The 21,356-nt window shown below is 44.7% G+C and overlaps 1 protein-coding gene across 2 annotated transcripts; it reads left to right on the top strand.

Moving 5' to 3' along the window:
- Positions 1-432: 432 nt before the first annotated feature.
- Positions 433-19,752, top strand: DLST (dihydrolipoamide S-succinyltransferase). 2 transcript variants are annotated; one of them, XM_080978815.1, is made up of 15 exons: positions 433-593; positions 6,318-6,354; positions 7,712-7,760; positions 8,230-8,285; positions 9,267-9,341; positions 9,648-9,703; positions 10,698-10,809; positions 11,584-11,745; positions 12,022-12,098; positions 12,877-12,974; positions 15,034-15,164; positions 15,686-15,759; positions 16,239-16,322; positions 17,264-17,431; positions 18,479-19,752. In XM_080978815.1, the coding sequence occupies exons 1-15, from the start codon at positions 519-521 to the stop codon at positions 18,611-18,613; spliced, it is 1,389 nt and encodes a 462-aa protein (XP_080834941.1). In that variant the 5' UTR covers positions 433-518; the 3' UTR covers positions 18,614-19,752. The 2 variants fall into 2 exon arrangements, with proteins under 2 accessions (XP_080834941.1, XP_080834942.1); XM_080978816.1 differs by having other exon boundaries at positions 467-593; positions 6,321-6,354.
- The last annotated feature ends 1,604 nt before the right edge of the window (positions 19,753-21,356 follow it).

Raw genomic sequence — 21,356 nt, 5'->3', positions numbered from 1 at the left:
CAGGGCAAGATCTGGAGCCCACAGAGATAGAAAAAATAGAGTGACAACTTGCTTAATGGAGAGGGATTCTCCTGGAGCTATATATACATATATTCTACAGTTCGAAAGATCGTTTTCGGGTGTGTGTTTTGCTTGAGGGAGGAACAGCACGCTGCACAAGCACAGCCACTACTGCTGCCCATTTGCTTCATTTGCGCTCCTGCAGAGGCTAAAAGCGGCCTTTGCAATCGACTCTGAAGCTGGATGCCCCGTGCTCCTCTTCACTCTTGCAGGGTCTACGCCGGCTGCCGCTCTCCTCGCCCTCAGGGCCGTTCTGCTCCCCGACTTCTCCTCGCCCCGCCCTCCCTTTGTGCTTCGGGGAGCCGCGATTGGTATAGCCCGTCGCGCCCTGCCCCTTTCTCGAGCCGCGGTTGGTCGATCCCAGGCTGCATCCGGCCTCCGCCGGGCCTGCTTCCGGTGTGCGCCCTGGGGCTCTTCCTGCCGCCGCCGCCGCCGCCGCCGCCGCCTCTTCCTCCGCGATGCTGCTTCTTTCTCTGGCCCGGGCTCGCTGCCTCAACCGGGCGCTCGGGCGCTCGTTCTGCGCCGCTCGGCAGGTACCGCCTCCCGCAGGGGAAGACGGAGGGGCAGGTCGCGGGCTGGGGCTGCCACGAAGGTGCTGACGGGCACCAAGGGCAACGGGGGGACGCGGGGCGGCGAGGCGGGGGAGGCCGCAGTCGTGCCCGGGGGAAGGCTGCCCTGCCTCGCCTCGCCTCGCCTCGCCCCGCTGCCTCTTGCCCGTGGCTAACGGAAGGCCCCGAACGGGCTGCTGAAGGCGGGCGGGGAGTGGCTCTTATCTTGGGGCGCCTCCCGTTGCCTCCGGGCCCTGCCCGCTTTCAGGGCGAGGCGAGGTCAGGCATGTAACTGAACGGCGGCCGTCGGGCACCTCGGAGCCCAAGGCCGGCAGGGGATTCTGCCGCGCGTGAAGGTGGCTCTGAAGGTTGAAGCGCAGCGTGACAGCTTGGCGACGCCTAATATCACGCGTGGCTCTTGTGCCTCTGTATCGGCGGGTGTCGTCCCCCTACAGCAGCCTACGCGGTAACCGCGAAGGTTTGTTGAGCAGGTGTGACCCCGGTTGACCTCGCACCGCGGATGTCTGCAAACGATGCCCCTCTCCGCCCGGCCCGGAAGCAGGGGTCACCTGCTTCAATGCCGCACAGCGCATTTGTCTTGTCTAGTCGGAATGTTTATGCATGACGGGATCCTCGTTAATGATCGTTGCAAATAATTGCCTTGTCCCCCCCCCCCCCCCGTTTTTACTTGTATGGTAACGGGCGCCAAGATAAAATGCCACTGTCTCATCACCAGTTGGCATGGTACAATATATCTGTTTTGCAGCAATTATCTGGTGACATCCTAATTAACTGTAATTAACATTCAGCCATCACAGTTTCCCCTTTTCTTGTTTATTACTCTGTTTGGGATGGATAGATTTGAGCAATTTTTTGAGCAACAACAAAAAGTAAAATACCTGTTGGGGGATGGTAAGTAGGAGCAATCCTAACCAGGCAGGCACACTGGCATATTTCCAGTGTAAATGAAGCTGCATCATAATTGCTGTTGGCTGGATCATTTTCTGCCCTTCCATTGACTCGTATGGGGTGGATTTTAGTCACACCTGCAATTTTGTTGGTGTAGGCACACTGAACCCTATACAGGATCAGTGATTGGAGGGAATTAGGATGCAATGTTTGCTCCTCTTCCTGACCTTGACATACCCTTTTTTGGCCTCAACAGTGGTGTAACTTCTGCCAACTTAACTAACACTTTCAGCTAATGTAAGTAAATACGCCAGAGTAAGTCCTTCATGTCAGCTCATTTGGACAGCAGGGAGGGAGTGTTGGGAAATATGCCACATCGTAACCTCCTCTATCCAGTATATCTGTGAGTTAGGATTGCACAGTCAGTCTGACTGAAAGCATTTGACTTTGAAACACAGTTAACTAAAAGGCCAGCGGGAGAACTTGAGTAAAAGATGGAGATATGGATCAAGGAAGGCTGTTGTAGTTACAGTATGTCAAATAAGGAAGAACAAATGCACTTGAAAGGTCAGGTGTGAGTGTTGGGGTTAAAGGAAAGAAGAACTGAAGCACTGGACAAATTTGGCATTGTTGTAAAAATGAAAGGCAGGAATATAAGATGAATTCAAAGTTATTGATTTGAATGATGGGAAGTTTGGATTCAGTATATGTCCTGTTGAAAAGAAATGTATGGGAAACGTTTTTGCAAGATGAGTACTTCATTCCAGAGAAGAACTGTGAGGTTGCTGAATTAGTGACTACCTCACTATTGAATCTTTTGGGGAGAGGAGCAGCAAAAATGTATCAGCGAGCTGCCTACACCTAGAAGGAACAGCTGAAAGGAGTAGCTGAACATGGAAGGTCTTAAAAATTTGTGGACAAAACATTCTTAGAAAGAGAGAGTGTACAAAGCTTTCAAGGTAGCAGAATAAATGGGGAACTTTCTGTGCAGTAAATTGGGGAGGAGGTAGCTGAGAAGGAAAATACACAAGGTTTTAATTCACAATAATCAGGTTATCATAGCATGAGAACATAACAGTCCTGCTGGATCAAAACAGAGTCCCATCTAGTCCATCATCCTGTTTTCACATTGGCCATCCTGATTCCTATGGGAAGTCTGTAATCAGCCATAAGTGCAACAGTACTCACAAAGAATTGTAAAATATGCTGACAACCAATGTCATTGAACTATTTCAGCAGAGTTCAGCTTTCTCCTACTAAGGTTTTTAGGGCATCTCCACTTTCACTGTCACTATCCAGAGAGAAGTGTCCCACACTAGTTCTCTCTATCCCACCACGTTTCCATTGTGCCCACCATATCTATGTTCTCCCTCCCTGGGAACGGGTACCTTTTAAGGAATAGTGTTTCTCTTTACCAGAGTAATTCTCTGAACTATTCTCTGTGATAGCAGAATAGCTGTGTATACAACACCGTTACCCTGCCCTTGAAGGCCTTGCCCACCAACATCACTTCCTTCCCTACGTTAGCTACTTTGGCCTTGAACAAACATATTCCCTGAGACCCAGGAGCTCATCAAAATATTTAGTTTAGTTCCTGGGAATGAGAATTTCTGTCAGGAATGGACAATGTGGGGGTTAAGTGGGGATTGAGGTGAGGATAGGAGTAGATTTAAAAAAAGAACTGAACCACAAACTCAACATTTAGATTGGAGTGAAGATGAATAGGGTTAGAGGACAAGCTCAGTGTTTCATTAAAATGCACCTGTTGCCCCCATTTTAAGGACCCCTGTAAGATCAGCTGGCTAGAACATGACATTACCGTATTTTTCGCTCTATAGGACGCACCGGACCATAGGATGCACCGGACCATAGGAGGGGGAGAACAGGGGGAAACATTTTTTTTTCTTGTTCTCTCCCTCTAAAACAAGGTGTGTTCAAGGTGCATTCACCCGAGCTTGTGGGGCTGGTGGTGGGGGGAAGCGCTGCTTTCCCCCACCGCCAGCCTCAAAGATCCCTGAAGCCTTTGGAGCGCAGCGCCCTGCTGCCCCGCAGAGGCTTTGCGCGCAGCCGTCCCCAAGCTAGAACAGCGAGACGGAGCGCTGTTCTGCCTTTGGGCTTAGCGGCGCAGCCTGCATTCGCTCTATAGGACGCACACACATTTCCCCTTAATTTTTGGAGGGGAAAAAGTGCGTCCTATGGAGCGAAAAATACAGTACTTTACTGCCCCTGAACCAGGCATCTTTACTTTTACAATATCTATAGAAAAAAACACATATGACATCTGAACAACAAACAGAGCAGTGACCTGTGTTGTATTTTCCTCATGTATACCACATTCTAATCTGTCTCCTTGCTAATCATGTATGCAACTTACTCACTACTTTCTAGACTTTGCTTCATCTAGGGCCAGAAAATTTTCCCCCTCTTAAAACGATGATATTTCAAGTGAGAAATAAAAAAACCTCATATATATCGTATTTTTCGCCCTATAGGGCGCACTGGCCCATAGGGCGCACTTATTTTTTTGGGGGGGGGGGAAATAAAGAAAAACAAAATTATTAGCAAAGAAGCCATGACAGCGAGTGGGATGGATCCCGCTAGCTGTCCTGGCTTCGTTTTTAGCCTCGGGGCTGGGGGTCCGGGAGCAAAGGTGAGGTTGCGCAACCTCGCCATCGCTCCCGGAGCTTGCCCGAGCTTCCCCCGACCCCAGCTCCCAGAACAGGCTGCTATCCGCAAGCCTTGGGAGCCCGGCGGGAACTCCCGCCAGGCTCTCCAGGCTTGCAGAGAGCTGCCCGAAACTCGGGGTGCGCCCCGCTGCGCTCCCCGGGTTTTGGGCTGCAGGCTGCTGTCCGCAAGCCTTGGGAGCCCGGCGGGAACTCCCGCCGGGCTCCCAAGGCTTGCGGATAGCTTCCTGCATTCGCCCCATAGGACACATAGCCTGCATTCGCCCCATAGGACGCACACACATTTCCCCTTCATTTTTGGAGGGGAAAAAGTGCGTCCTATAGGGCGAAAAATACGGTATACACATATTGCTCCGGAATTCGTGTATTCTAAGGGTGGGTGGATGCGTCTGTCATGTTGCATCGGGTAATCATAGCCTTTGATTCAGAATGCTATGTAATCTTTGAAGTTTGGTGTTTGGAATAAAGATTACATGGATAACAACAGGGTCTAAGATTGATCAGAACTTCGCCATTTAGATTTGCGTCACCATATCCACCTCCTCAAACAAACATTTAAGAAATGTTTTAATGTGTGAATAGCAGTGTAGTCATGTTCATTTTGTTTCTTCTATGATTTGTTGGGATGCTATGATGTGATATTAAATGATCTGTTTGTTACTCCTGGTGTGAGTAGAGTTCTTTGGTAGAATATAATATATATCACAAGTTTTTGTCACAGCCAAGTGTATTACTTCATGAATGCAGGGCTGGTTTCTTCCAATCTCATTTTTGTTACATTTTATAAATTTATAACGAGACTGGGAAGCCATAGAACATGAAGGTTCAGTTCCATCAAGGAGTTCTGGTGGGTATATTGAGAAGGATAGAGTAGTAGCCACTACTATTCAGTCTCCTTGTGCTGTGCACTGCTTGTTCCACATTTCGTGTTGTAAAATATATCTGGGCTGACTTTTCTGAACCTAGGAATCTGGGCTGTGCAATCAGGATAATACTGAAAAAATGAACTCAGTGTAATAGCCAGAAGCTAAAATCATTAGCTGAAAATGAGTTTACAAATTATGTAGCTCATCAGAATAGGAATTTCTGCCTCATTACAGTTAATCATGCTACTGTGCTCAGGGTAGTCAGTATATGTCCTCGCAGCAATCTTTTGAAGTAAGCTATGATGATTTCCATTTTACTGACATGGGATTGATGCTGTTTGTGGATAAACAAGGATTTGAACGCATGCTTTCCACTGCATCACACTCACTGGGTGATATCCAGCTATGTCATGCACAGAGTAGACCCATTTAAATCAATTGACAAGATTTCAGTGGATCTACTTGTGTGACTAGCATTGGCTATCATCCATTTTTCCCCCATTACATCCCATTGTTTGTACAGGCTTACCTGATGAAATCAAAAGATGAAATCAAAAGCCAGAGGCAGTTCTCATCTTAATTAAACCATTAGGCTTCATAGTAATTCAAATGGGAAGACTATGCATATTAATTGCCTGTAATCACGAGTTTGATCCTGTTACCCCATTTTGCAATATGTAGCTGTCATACCTCAATATTTAGCCATCATATTATATAAGAGAGAGGCATACAAGGTTTCGAGAACCTTTCCCTCTTGCTTATTAAAGTTGCAACTCTGTACACATTTACATGGGAATAAATCCCATTGAACTTGGTGGGGCATATTCTAAGTAGGTGTGTAGGATTGCATTGAAGGCTGTGCATTTTTGAACATAAAGGAGAACAGCAAACAAGCAAAAAAATTGATCTCCTGTATTAAACTTTATGGATGCCTTTTTCCTGTGGATGAAAAATATTTGAAAGCGTAAGGCATTCGTTGAGATTCCTGCATTGCAGAGTGTTGGACGAGATGAACCCCATGGTCACTTTCAGCTCTAAAGTTCTGTTATTAACTTGGGGCTACTTTCTCTGACAAACTAGGGTAGTCACACCTTGCTGATGAGAAGGGGTGTCATTATAGCCTACTGAATCTGAATACAGTATATTTATTCTCTACTTTGGAATGTAGAATAGTGTGGAAAGGTGACTCTGCCTTGAGTTACTCATGACTTATTTTTTTGTATTGGTGATTGTATAATCTTTCTCTTCAGCAGGGGAGCTGTCCACAGGGGAAACATTCACTCTCCAGTGAGTTTATTATTATTATTATTATTATTATTATTAGGTGTCTGTCTTTCTTATTATTATTATTAGGTGTCTTGTCTGTTTCATAATCACCGTGACAAGGGCAATCTAATGAAAACCTGGTTAAAAACTATAGTACATTCATACTTCTTTCTTTAAAGCCACAAGTGGTTTTAAAAGTAGTTAAAGATTAAAGAAAGTGAGAAATGAATTCCATGTTTACCTATGATATGTTAAAACAAGCTATGTAGCATAAATGACCAGCTCACTCAACCAACAGATTTGTGTATAGATTAGAATATTTGAAAATGACCATAATGCAGAGTCAGCATAACCACCAATGAACTCCATTTTTAACCTTCCTTGGCAGTTCCCACATTAAAGGATAGATAAATGATTCCTGTTTCCTGCCCAGATACTCAGGATATGTAGGTGGATGAGCACAGTATTTTTAACCTGCACCAATTTGATAAGTTTGAAAAAGTAGAGATGCTCTGATGCATTTCCCATTCACTTAAGTAGGTTTGGGCAGAAGGAGTTCTGTATGAGTTATGTTCAAAATACATAATTTAGAACATAATTTAGGGAACGGTAGGTTGCCTTGCAAGAGATCTTAGAGTTGATTTTGATGTAACTTTTTGGCTCAGATAATAAGATGATCCCAAGCGCCCAAACATGTTGAAACTCACATCAGAATAAGTTAGCCCATATGACTTTACAGATAGAATTTCTAAGATGTATCCAGTAAGTATTTGGAGTCTTGCTCATGAGGATTGTTCTGGGAAAAAGACTCATGGGACCACCCATTCTGGCATAATTTGACACTGTATAAATTATTTCAGGAACACTGTGCAATTAATTGGAATTAATTGAGCACTTCCAAAAAAATGGCCCCTTTTAGAAACGATGTGTTGTAAATGTTTTTGTTCTTTATCGAAAAAGGGAAGGAGCACAGGGTATGCAAATTTTTCTAAACATTTCTCCCCAGATGCAGATGAATTGAATGATTCTGGATGTTGTGGTGGTGGAGGAAATGCTACAAAATAAATTAAATGAATGCAGAGATCTTGTGTTAGTGTCTTTTCCATTTCTTGATAGATATTAATCTTGCCCACCTAGCTGGCCAACACTTAGATTTCGGATACTGGGGCTGCTATTAATCTTTTATAAAAAAACAGATAAAGGACTAGGTTGTTGAGGACTAGGATAATGGTGTGGAGACTTTTACATGTCAATAATAATTGTCAGCTGCTATTTTTACCTTTATAACATTTATTAAACTAATTTGTCTTAGTACACGTTACTGTAATAAGCGATATAATGTAAACAGATTTCTAATTGAAGTGCTTTCTGTTTCCAGGTGTCTCTCGATGCCAGGGGTTAGCTTATGCCAACAGCAGGAAGCATTTGTAAGTATTCAACTGTAAATAGTCAGTATGTTTTGACTATTTGCATGGATGGAGAGTAGCTGCTACAACCCCAGTTCCTAGTTACAGTATTGTCAGAGAGGGGTAGCTGCATTCTCTGTGTCCAAATTATCCCAGACCAGAGTAATCCACATTCTGCACCAAGAGTAGAAGAATTATTGAACTGTATAAATTACCTGATTTGAATGAATTTATATATTTGCATATTTTGCATAATTTGTTCTGGAGGGGGGGAACAAGCTAGGTAGCACCCCAGAAATATGATCTTCCTTGATTGTCGAATGCCTTGAAATAGACTCCCTTAGGTACTGTGCAGAATGTCATCTGCCCCGATGAGCATGTTAATTGTCAGGGCTGCTGATTGACAACCCAGTCAAGTCAGGCCAACAGATGCAAAATCTGTACTGCTTCTTGCTGGCCTTTAGTTGATCTCTTGTTTCTTGCTCTCCAGGGTAAATGGCTCCCGTGTGTTCACTGTCCGTTATTTCAGAACTACCACAGTGTGCAGTAAGTACCTGAGATGACTGCAGCTGGGGGGAGGGCTTTTCTGCCTGCACATTTCCTTCCAAGCTTGTTCCCCAACTGATTCTTAGTCTAAACTAAGGAGTACAAAATGCAGGAATACAAAGTAATAGACTGGAATTGTGTTTTTTCTTTGTTTGTCATACTACAGGTGGTTGTGATGCAGTGTAGGTTGGACTCTGGTATATTATGTCCCTTACTGGTCGCTCCCCCCATCCCTCAAGTGTCTCAGATTAAGCATGATTATTAGCATGTCACCTGTGTAAAAGATGCTCTACAAAATAATATAAACTAAAAAAAGCCTGTTCCCTGTCCTGAGAAGCTTATGATTTGTTTCAACAGTTTGGGAAATAATGGAGAGGCAAGAGTAAGTATATAAATATGTCCTGAATCTACTGCAAAATGACCCCAATGTTCTACTTTTATGGAAGAGGGAGAACAGTCTACCTGAGGAGGCAGATTTTAAGGAGAAAAGAGAGATGACACTGTTCTGGTTCCCACATAACGCTAAACCACGACTCATTAAACTATAACTTAGCCTTAGGTGTGAGTCCAGCCCAGCAGCTTCTGTGGTTTACTGCCAACAAACAATAGTCTAAAGCCATTGTTTGTCATTGGCTTACAAACCTTGGTTTCTTTCAGTTAAGTTTAGTGTGCTGTGTGAACCCAGCTCCCTTCCTTAACCATGGTTTGCTTGACCACCTCACCCCAAATGCTCATCAAAGACACAAGGCAAGCGCAGCTGGGAAACAAATCAAACTTCAGAGAAGAAAACTATGGTTTGTTTGATCATCTGTGGGACAACAAACCTTGGCTTTCGTGTAAATAGGTTGGTGTAGATGTTCTCAGAGGTATTGCTAGATATAAGAGGTTTCTAATAATGCTGTTTGTCCATAGACATTCCAGAATTTAAAATGACTGAATGTGAAGGCTTTTACTACATGCAGATATACATTTCTTCTACAGGGGAAGAAGTTGTTACAGTGAACACACCAGCATTTGCAGAATCAGTCACAGAGGGAGATGTCAGGTGGGAGAAAGGTAAGAGGCAGCTTTTTTGTCTTCTATGGTTTTCTTGGTCTGTTGTGGGAATACACTAAAGTCGTAATTGGTGAAAGGAGCTCTGGACACACTTATTCGATAGGTGAAAATTCACCAAACTAATTAAAGTTTGAAAGGTCAGTGTAAGTCCTCTATGAGGTATGTAATGTCCAGACCCTTATTATGATCTTGCAAGTCCTCCGGCATACATGTAAGAATTGAGACTCTCTGCGAGGCATTGATGTGAGCTTTAAGAAAATGAGCTTTAAGAGTTTCCTTACTTAGGGTGGTTCTTTTCATTTTTAGCTGTGGGTGACACAGTAGGAGAAGATGAAGTGGTATGTGAGATTGAAACAGACAAGGTAAACGTCCTATTTTTCTTGTATAATTAGAAACGCCAGATGATGTATTCAGTTATGCGTGGTGTGCGGAAAATAGAGAAAATGCCTATTGTGGGAAACAGGATGCCAGACTAGATAGGCCTTTTGTTCTGATTCTTCAATGTTGCTCTTATGGGGTAGTTTCTTGATGCTCTCCAGTGTGGTGGTGGGTAAGCTAAAGACAACCGAAGATCACAAAACCTAGGCAAGGGGCACTCTTCTAGCTTTTGACTTGAAAAACTTTCTCGTTTTCAACTATGCCTTCTGGGAGCTTGCATGTCCTCCATCATTCTCAGATTGAGAGTGAATCAGTTTATATACAGTGGTACCTCACAAGACGAAAAACTCGCAAGACGAAAGAGTTTTTCGTTTTTTGAGTTGCTTCGCAAGACAAATTTCCCTATGGGCTTGCTTCGCAAGACGAAAAACGAGAAAAACGAAAACGTCTTGCAAGTTTGTTTCCTTTTTCTTAAAACCATTAATACCCAGGGTGACTTCGAGGAGCAACTCATAGCACGTGGTGTGGTAGCCTTTTTTGAGGTTTTTGAAGACTTTGGTGATTTTGAAGACTTTGGGAAACCGTGCTTCGCAAGACGAAAAATTCGCAAGACAAAAAAACTCGCAGAACGAATTAATTTCGTCTTGCGAGGCACCACTGTACTGGAGAGGGAGAGGCTTATTAGCAAATGCCATACTACTGGCTTCCTCTGGGGGCTCTGGACTTAACAAGCAGTACAGTTGATACAAATAAATAACTGTACTGTTCCTTCTTGTGATGAAATGCAGAGTTGATTTCCAGTGAAATATGTATACCCCCAAGATGTAATATCTCCATGATGCTGTTTCTTTGCATGATTTCTGTAGAAAGGCCAATCCCATTCATGTGTCATTCATTCCTCTTCAAGGGATAGTCCCATTTGCTTAACATATTTCCTTTTGATGATTAGGGGAGAGCTCATTTGTGTTTTATCTACAGACATCTGTGCAGGTTCCAGCTCCGGTAGCTGGCGTAATTGAAGCACTTCTAGTTCCTGATGGGGGGAAAGTGGAAGGAGGTACACCTTTGTTTAAACTCAGGAAAACCGGAGGTAAGTTGGGACCAGCCATGTCTGTTTCTTACACTGTCACAGTTGCGACAATGATGGGCTTTGCTGCAAAAATAAAGAATCCGTATCTGAATGCTGTAACTGGACTGAATTGTCCAAATTCAACTTGACTTGCATACTTTGGCAGGGGAAAAAATCACAGTAATTCCCTGCAAAATTTTATGGGCAATGTGTAAAAATATAAGGGTTTGTGATTTATTGAAAGATAAATAGAAAGAAGCAGGTTCTTTGAGGAGGGGTGGAATGTGGGAACAGGTGACTCATGCAGTTACTACATTTGTTCCCATGGAAGCACCACATTGGGTAACCCTGCTCTAGACTCTTGCCAGTCAGACCTTAGTAAATGTTAGACCTGGGAACAGGGTCTCGGTTGCTAATCTCAAAGCCTCGAGCAAATTAGTGTGGGTATACACGATGCCAGATACAACAGGTAGCAAACCATTTTAAGGCTTTAAATGTCGCCACCAGCACTTTGGTTTAGTTTCCAAACTCAGCTTTTAAAAGAACCTAATCTATGGAACTTGCTGCCTCCCGAGCCCACTGCCTCTGTGCATAGCTATACCATTTCGCAAGTTTATTTTCTGGGTGCCAATGAGACAAGTGAACACTGTCTTATTATATTAATATGGGCTCCTGATTCAAAAGGGTAATTTTCTCAAAGATACTGAAAGAGCCTGCTTGGATGGTCTGTGGAAAAAATGCACCTCTTGGATTCTGTCTGCCTGTGCAACTGCCTTTCTCAATTCTTCTGTTTAGCTGCACCTGCCAAGGCCAAACCAGCAGCAGCCCCTGCACCAGAACCGGCAGCGCCTCCTCCTCCTCCTCCTCCTGCAGCAGCACCTGCCCCTGCAGCACAGATTCCCACTGCGATGCCTCCAGTGCCCCCTGTGTCATCACTCCCTGTGGATTCTAAACCAGGTGAGACCAAGACCATCTCTAATCCCCCTTAACCAACCTCATTCCACCTGCATAAGCAGGGAGTTATTCCGAACTGGAGACTGCAGAACTGTCCACAGGAGAGTGTTAAAGAATGTCCACCTTGCTACCTAGCATGCATTAGGTATCATCTCCCAAATGAGTATTTCATCTCTACTTCAGATAGCCTTCGTGTTCATCCATTGCTTGCCAGGACATAAACCTTCTTCTCTCAGTCCCTTGACACATTTCTCCCCCCCCCCCCCAATTTTCTTTCAGTTTCTGCAGTAAAGCCAGTTGCAGCTGCTCCTGTGGCGGAACCTGGGGTCAGCAAAGGAGCCAGAGTGGAGCAAAGGGTAATTGGAAACTTCTTGCGCTTATGGGGCAGTGCATGAGGGTGATTGAGGCCGAGTGGGGACCATTCTTTTGCCTGAAAAACCTCCAGTCTAAGCCTCATGAGATGCAGTGGTCAAGTTGTGTTGTACAGTGGTACCTCGGGTTACATATGCTTCAGGTTACATACGCTTCAGTTTACAGACTCCGCTAATCCAGAAATAGTACCTCAGGTTAAGAACTTTGCTTCAGGATGAGAACAGAAATTGTGCTCCGGCGGCGCAGCGGCAGCAGGAGGCCCCCTTAGCTAAAGTGGTGCTTCAGGTTAAGAACAGTTTCAGGTTAAGAACAGACCTCCAGAACAAATTAAGTTCTTAACCCGAGGTACCACTGTACTATTCTGTGAGCAGTGGCTGAATACAGCAAAGTTTTTAGCTCATGAGCACTGCCTTTCCTACTTGTGTTATTCCTGGTAGTGATAGTCAACAATGTGAATTCTTGTCAACGTCAGTTTGCAAAACTACCTTTCCCCCATTACAGTCAAACCTTGGTTGTTGAACGTAATCCGTTCCAGAAACCCGTTTGGCTTCCAAAATGTTTGACAACTGAGGTGTGGCTTCTGATTGGTTGCAGGAGCTTCCTGCACTGAAGCGGAAGCCGTGTTGGACATTTGGGTTCCGAAAAACATTCGGAAATAGGAGCATTTACTTCTGGTTTTTTGGCGTTTGGGAGCCGAAACGTTCCAAAACTGAGGCGTTCAGGATCTGAGGTTTGACTATATCTCTTTTTGTTCCACTTCAGGTGAAAATGAACAGGATGCGTCAACGCATTGCTCAGCGCCTGAAAGAGGCTCAAAATACATGTGCCATGCTGACCACCTTCAATGAAATTGATATGAGGTAAGGACCATATCTTCAGTATGTGCAGGTAAGCCAAGATCTTTCTGTGTTGCACTAGGAACAGGAACTTTGGCTCATTGGTGTGCATTGATCTTGTGTGTTTTGTCCTGGGATGAAGTGGTTTTAGCCAGCTTCTTGGTTGTATAGAGTTGAGGCTATTTCTAAGCAAGGACTCAGCTGTGCAACCGGCCGAAAGGCAGGTCCTGGAGCTCTCGCCCGGCCTTAGCATCTTTCCTTGGCAGTTGGAGAACCAACTGTGTTCCATGAAGTGCGTTTGTGGGCTGAGCACTAATGGATTTGGGGAGGGGGAAGCTTATGTTTCAGCACATTAAGGAAAATGGTGCCCAAATCAAATTGCTCTATGAAATCCTATCCTGCTTCTTAAGACAAAACACGTAAATATTTGGTGCTTGGAATAATAAGGTTGGCAAAATAATCGTGATTGGAGAGGAAATGCTGCAACTTACCTCATTTTAGAGGCTAATGGAGGTGTCGCTTTACTCTGGCCTTGGGCTCTTGTTGCAGTCAGTAATCTGCTTTGGATTGATTGCCCCCCGACTTGCAAGGGCTTAGGCCAAGGCCTTTTGCCTCCCCACTGGGTGTCAGTGTCTGCTGTAAAGGCTTCTCATGATGGCTTCCTCCCCTCAAACCCTTGTATCTTGGGAGACGGTAATGTCTTTGGACGGTAATCCTAGCTCTAAACAAGATTAGGCAAAGGAAAACAAACAGTCTAAACCCAAAGGGGCACTTGTACTTGCTAAAAACTGCCTCTCTAAAGCCATATTGTCTGGGAGGGGGAAGATGAAGGCTACAATGCCTGCCTAGAATTGTCAAGACAAAGCTATTCTGTTCAATTTGGGTGGCTGGCTTCTGCTCCAGTAAGTGAATGATGGTAACTGCTACTTTCGGTACTCTGATTGAGGGCCTTTTAGAGTCATTGCATCAGAGGTCCTCCAAAGTACATAGCCCCAAACTCATGTGCTTGTTAAGTGTGGCCAAAGGAACTGGAGACATGGTTTACTTTTTAGATAGTCATAAACAAAGTGACGGTCAAATTCTGTCAGGATGGATGGAGCCTGTTGGAGGCACAAGGTCCCCCCTCATTTCCCATTATGCTTATTCTGAAGTTTGCTTTCACTGTGTCAATATTGAACCCAAGAGACCTATAACCTGTCTACTTTGGTTTTCTGGAGCTCTCCAAGGTCTTGTGAAGAGGTCTTCTGTACTCTCATTGGCCAAACATGTGCCTATTGGAAGCCTTCAGACAAGATATGAGCATTCTGCCCCTTTATGATCACTAGGAACTGGTATTAAGAGGCATTCTGCTTTCTGTTACTGGAAGCAGTAGATAGCTGTCATGGTTAGCAGCCACCAGTAGCTTTATCTTCCATGTCTCATCCTCTTTTCAAGCCATCAGGGTTAGTGGTCCTCACTGACATCTCGTGAGTGTGAAGTCCATAGTTTTGCTACGTGCACTGTGAAGAAGTTCCTCCTTCTAAATCTCCCAACATTTTAGTTTCATTGTATGACCCTGTAGCTCTAGCGCAGCAGTGAAGAACCTATAACCAGCAGGCAAATCTAACATTTTATTCCTCCTTTGACCAGATGTGTGGTGGTCGTCCCCATAATTTAACTATCTATAGGAATTTTAAAGTGTTCATCTGCCTGAAAGTTCATCGTCACATGGGGATACTTTGAACAGCCATATGCATTTCAGCATAGTATGCAGTAGCTTGTTTTGGTGACACCCTGAGGGTAACATTAGTAATGGTTGTAAAGTAATTGGCTGTTGTAAACTTTGGGGAGGGAGAGAAAATATTAGTAATTTTTCCACTCCTGATACATTTCTCAGAGATCAGCCAGTCTATACTGCAGTGAAACTCTTTGTTGAAACTCTGATAACATTTCTTTTAAAAAAAATTTAATAAATTGCAAGCCACTTTTTAAATAAGGGTTGAGCCACAAAGTAACTCTAGTCAGGAATGTGCTGCAGATCCGGTGCTTAAGTAGATACTACTACTTTTCCTAGTAGTAAATGTTCTTCTGATGGCTTTTTCAGTAACATCCAGGAAATGAGAGCCCGGCACAGGGACAACTTCCTGAAGAAGCACAATATGAAACTTGGCTTTATGTCTGCCTTCGTGAAAGCTGCAGCCTTTGCGTTGCAAGAGCAGCCTGTTGTAAATGGAGGTGAGAACAATGGGGCAGTGTTTCTGAGATGCCTGAGTGTCATGAGCAAGCCTCTGTGGAAGGTAGTACTGTCAGACCTCATGATTAAGTCACGTGCAGCAGCTGAGAGTCTCTGCACTTGTGCAAAGAAAAGCAACTGTGTTGTGACAAACCCTTTCTTAGCAAAAGGATATTCACTTGGGCAGAAGTTGGTCTATGGAAAGAAATTGCATGCCCAACTCCTGCTGTTTCTTACCTTTTCCATGCATCTGTGTAAATGAGACAAGACTGCCTATTTCTCCAAACACACAGGACTTGAAGGAAAAAGAAAAGGTCAAGGCACTTGCTCCTTGCAAGGTGGTGACTGGCGGAAACCTCGTGTTTCCTTTACACTAGGCAGATCAGCTTCCCTCCATTACTAATTTTTAGTGAATGGAAGGAAGAGATGGACTAAATCAATAAAGCTTGATTTTTGCTCCTGATTAGAGCTTTGACTCGTGATGCTTCTGTATGTAATGGCCTACTTTTCTTTCTCCATCTAGTGATAGACGATACTACCAAAGAGATTGTGTACAGGGAATATGTGGATATCAGTGTTGCAGTGGCAACTCCTAGGGTATGTATTGTGGGAACATGCATCTGGCTGATGCATGGGACATCATTTGGTTTGGTGTTCAGCTGTAAGAAATGAAAATTCAGAGACAAGCTTCTTGGCTTTGTCTAATCCTACAGCAAGGGAGGGTGTTCTTGTCCAAACTTCCAGGGGGGCATGGGGGATCAGTCATAGGCGTAGTGAGATACAGAGGGCATCAAATTTGACTGGGGAGGGGGTAGAGGAAGTAAGTCCCCCAATCCTGTTTTAGATACACCCATAGGCGCCAGCTCCTAGGGGCCAAGGGAGTTCCACCCCCTCAATGTTCAGAGGGTGTTCGGCTCCGTCCCCTGGCTCCTCAAGATGTTGGGCTGCCTCAATCAGTTAGAGAAGATGGTACCTCTGGGTACACACCTCTGTCCAGTGATGGCTTGCTCTATATTTGGCTCTTGTTGTCATGTTATATATGTTGTGTTTGACTCAGAGATCTTTGTTTCTTTCAGGGTCTTGTGGTTCCTGTAATCAGAAATGTAGAAACAATGAACTTTGCTGACATTGAGCGAGCAATCAATGAGCTGGGGGAAAAGGTAATGTTTCGAGTATAAAGGGTTCTCAAGGGTGAAAACCAGACATGCATCTTTCTTAAGGGGTATCAGAAGGGGGAAAGGGGAGTGTGACTAAGACAGTGGCAGGATGAAGGTTCTGGTTCAGTAATTTGACAAAAAGCTAAAGCCAACTGCAGAGTCTCCACTTCAAGAAGCCTTAAAATTCCAGGCCCAGATATATATATCTAGCATTTGGTGCTCTGTGATACATCACCTGAAAACACTTGGCCGTTCTGACTAATAGATGTTGATCGACATGTTTTCTGGAAGACAAATCTAACTTTTAAAAAAGTGATGTAAACTAGTAGCCATCTCCGTATCTGGTTGCAGTTCAAGAAAAAACATATTGTTTATGCTAAATTTGCAAATAACATGAAACAGGCTGGATTCAAGTTTGTCAACAGTAATGGGGAGCGTGTTCTCAAGGAAGCATATTGTGGGGGGAGACGGAAACTCATTCTGCTGTGCCTTAAAGACATAGCACTTTATATGGTGGCACAGTGATGAGAGTCCCTTCCATTGTATTGGAACCAAGTGTACCTGTATTCCTTTTTTTTTTTTTTACACCCATAAATAATATGTTGGACAGTGCTGTGGCAAAATAGGAATGACTCAATTTATTCTTATCCTTCTTAGAATTGCCATGTGTTGAAAAAGGTACATTCTGTTACAGTCTTAAGCTACCCCAGCAAAAATCTAGCTATTGCTCTCTGTCTTGTGCTTTGATCATTCTGAATTTGATAGCACCCTCAACCTTGAAGATATTTATATGAACTTCAAAGGACTCCCCCTGTAACCTCAATATTTTCACTAGTTATTGGGGATTCTCAGATAACTTCTTGCCTTTGCTTAGGGTGGGGAACTTTCTGAGGTGTTCACATGCTAGTGATACTGAGTATTTCTCCCCCCCCCCCTCATTTCAGGCCCGCAAGAATGAGCTTGCCATTGAGGATATGGATGGCGGTACATTCACCATCAGTAACGGCGGTGTATTTGGATCCCTGTTTGGGACACCCATCATCAACCCCCCTCAGTCTGCTATCTTGGGCATGCATGGCATCTTTGACAGGCCTGTTGCTGTTGGAGGCAAAGTATGTACTGTATGGAAGGTTAAGGGGCTTAATGGGGCTTTTAAACGTTACCTTAGCCGCTGGCAAGCCACTTTTCTGTGACTAGCTCCTGCACAGTTGAGATGACATGTAAATGACCAGGCTAGGTAGATAAGCCAATTTATTGTTGTTGTTGCTGTTGTTGTTATGCCGCCCATCTGACTGGGTTGTCCCAGCCGTTCTGGGGGCTTCCAGAAAAATATAAAAGCCCAATAAAACATCAAATATTAAAAACTTCCCTATACAGGCCTGCCTTCAGTGTCATAGAGTCGCTTCTGTCCCTTGACATTGATGGCTGGGTGTTCCACAGGGCGGGCGCCACTACCGAGAAGGCCCTCTGCTTGCTTCTGTGTAACTTAAATGTTACACAATGAGGGAAATGCCAGAAGATCCTTGGAGCAGGACCTCATTGTCTAGGCTGAATGATGGGTGGAGATGCTGCTTCAGGTATAAAGCCTACCCATGCTGAAGCTGCTCATAGCAAAGCATCTTCCAGATGGCTAGAGTAATGTTTAAAGGGGGCCTTCAGTCTAGTAAAATAGAACCATAGAATTGTGGAGTTGGAAGGGACCCTGGGGGATATCTAGTCCACCCCCCTGCTTTGCAGGAATATGCTGCTGCTCCATACAGGGATTGAACCTGCAGCCTTGGCATTATCAACACCACACTCTAACCAACTGTCCAGTCTGATGATGGAGGAGAAAGAAGTGGATCAGGCTGAACTAGGAGCCCTGACAAGTGCAGTAGAAAAGGACCAACTGGAAGTTTTGACCACTGTAAAATTATTCTGAGAAGATAGGGGAGTATTCTGGGTTTGAATTAGAGGGTGAATGTGTGGGGGAAAGGTTTGAAGAGTTTGTGTCAAATTATTAAGACATAAGAAAACTCCAGCTTGGGGTTTCACTTTCTTGGTTATGCAGGGCAAATGTTACAAAGCTTAAAATGTAACTTGCTTCGGCTTTGAGGTACAGCACCAAGTTGATTACAAAAGAAAATGTTCAGCTTAAGCATCTCTTTTTTCTTCCTTAGGTTGAGGTGCGCCCAATGATGTATGTGGCCCTGACGTACGACCACCGGTTGATTGATGGCAGAGAGGCGGTGACTTTCCTGCGCAAGATCAAGGCTGTGGTGGAAGATCCTCGTGTGCTGCTGCTTGACCTGTAGAGAACAGCAGCCCCCACCTGCCCCATCCAGTAGAGCAAGGACGCAGCAGCAGCAGCAGCAGCAGATGGAACAGAGGACATTCAGGAATCAGCAGGGCTTCATTCCAGTCATCTCCTCCCCCTAGTGGCAGGAGGTGCTTTGAAAGGAACCCCCGAGGGTAGTGTGCCACCCACCTTTCCTGCCTCTTCCAAAGATGGTTCATTTTCTTCCCAGGGCAGACAAGCAGGTGTCATTACCTGTTCAGATGTAACCTACCATTTCCCCTCTTCTTGCTCCAAACAGACATAGCCTCATCTCTTGATCTTGTGGGAACAGAAGCTGCCTGCTGTTTAGCTAGAGCTTCCCTCCCGAGCAGCTCTTGCACAGAAACTCAGCTTTAATTCAGTATCATCGTGGCAGCTGTCGGAGGGGAAAGGCTGGTCTCTGCTCCACTTGAAGGCTCTAGATCTTTGGAACAGCGAAGCTAGCCTGAGGCTCTCTAGGGCGATTCAATTGCTGTGCCTGATCTTACATGCCTCCAGTAACGGAGAGTAAATCTGCACTCCAGCCACCTTGTGGGTTTTTTGACCTTAACGGGATGAGGCACTCCCAGGGGATACTGCCTCCCCAGCCATTATCTAGATCCTCTCCTAGTAGTGAGGGGCAGTTCTAAGGATTGTTTTCAGGGACCTTCCTCTGCCTCATCCCTTAACAAGCAAGGAAGTGGCAGTAGCAGCTCTCTCCCTCTCCCACTTGGAAGTTGTTTCTTTCGTTCTAAGCCTCTGGTAGGGCAGAATGGGTGTCCCATCTCGCTGTCAGGTCCAGTTCAAGTTGACTGGCTGCTGGGGATTAGGGGGAGATGGCAACCTTCGGTGGCTGTCCTACGTTCCATCTAATCCTCATTGAATGGTTTTATCAACTTCGTGACTGCAATGGTATGGTAATGTAGGTTGGGACTAGGTTGTCTTGTGTGGCATGTATCCTAGCCTAAGGCTTGCTGGTTCATGGGGACATATCCTTAGTACAATAGCGTGCACATATATTGTTGAGTGAGAGGGTTGCTAGTGCCTGCAGGGTTTATTACTCTTGTTCGCCGCACAGAACGTGTAATTAAAGTATTTAACATGACAGATTTTAAACAAAATAAAACAAGGAAATTATGTGTGTGTGTATGAATGGGAGAAATGAAATACAGTGGGATGACACTTAGGGTAAGACGTTGTGTTTATAAGCAATTGAGGAACACCTTCAAAGGAACAGAACCTGAGCTGAGTTTGCCCAAGTTTTTCTGAGTTTAGTATAAGGTAAAGGTAAAGGTACCCCTGCCCGTACGGGCCAGTCATGTCCGACTCTAGGGTTGTGCGCTCATCTCACTTAAGAGGCCGGGAGCCAGCGCTGTCCAAAGACACTTCCGGGTCACGTGGCCAGCGTGACGAAGCTGCTCTGGCGAGCCAGCACCAGTGCAGCACACGGAAACGCCGTTTACCTTCCCGCTATAAAGCGGTACCTATTTATCTACTTGCACTTAGGGGTGCTTTCGAACTGCTAGGTGGGCAGGAGCTGGGACCGAAAGACGGGAGCTCACCCCGCCGCGGGGATTCGAACCGCTGACCATACGATCGGCAAGTCCTAGGCACTGAGGTTTTACCCACAGCGCCACCCGCGTCCCTGAGTTTAGTATAGATGGTGTAAATTAGGTAACTCACCTCTGGGTAACAGAACTGTGAGTGTATGTGATCTGCCTCATTCTAGATCAGTTCAGATGTAATGCCAAATCACGGGGGCTATGTGAACAAGCTCTGTCTTACATGACCCCCCCCCCACCGCCCCAGACCATTCACTGTTAAATAAAAAGCCATAGCTTGACATTACAGCCAGGGCAAGAAAACTATAGTTTGCCCACAACCCTAGTTCAGACTGATTTGTCATCTTGGTTTGCAAGCAAACCATAGTTTGCCTGGTTTAGATGTGACAGTAAATTATGACTTCAAGCTCTGCATCTGTTGGGAAGATTTTGGAGTGTGCTTACATTAGATGTTTTAAACGTTATGCTGTGCCCTTAAGGGATTTTGGTAGCCAAAAACAGGAAAGAGATTGGGATCTTTGAAGGCAGCAGTCACAATAGTCTGCCATAGTTATATTTTATGTAGCAGGGAAAGACTACTTGTTCCCCACCCCTTCAAGGCAAAATGGCTTCATACAACTCGAAACACACAGTATTATTTTCTAGTCAATTCCCCCAAACGAAAACAGTTCTTTTTTTTTTAAATATGGGAGAGATAAAGGAAGATGTCTGAGGGTGCTATGGTACCCACAAGTGTCATGTTCCTAAACAAAAAGCAGTGTAGGTGTGTCTTTCTCGGCTCCTCTCCCCGCAGTTTGAGTGCTCTCCAGATTGGCTTGAGGTGCTGCAGTTGGCAATATGTTCACGGGGTGCCAATGCAGATTTTTCTACTCTTGAAACATTGGATTGAAGCACAGATACAGTGGTATATAGCTACCTAAAAAGCTCGATTTAAACCAAAGCAAAAGTTAGCTCTGTGACTCGTATTGTGTTGGCTGATGTTTGGTGTATTTTCTGCCGTGCCTCTGCACCTGCTCTCAAGTTTTAATGGGACAGAACTAGAAAAGACTTTATTAGTCCAAAGCATCTCATAGGAGGAAGAGAGCAAACTCTTTAGTTTGAAGAGGTACCTGGAGGTCTTGAGCATCCCAAGGAAATTAAATAATCTAGGTTCTCATGTATGTCCTCCTATCAATCTGG

Source organism: Podarcis pityusensis, assembly GCF_964106645.2.
Source record: "Podarcis pityusensis genome assembly, chromosome: 1".
Taxonomy (NCBI): Eukaryota; Metazoa; Chordata; class Lepidosauria; order Squamata; family Lacertidae; genus Podarcis; species Podarcis pityusensis.
The sequence above is the reverse complement of the archived record's forward strand: the minus strand, read 5'-3'. Positions and strand labels throughout refer to the sequence as shown.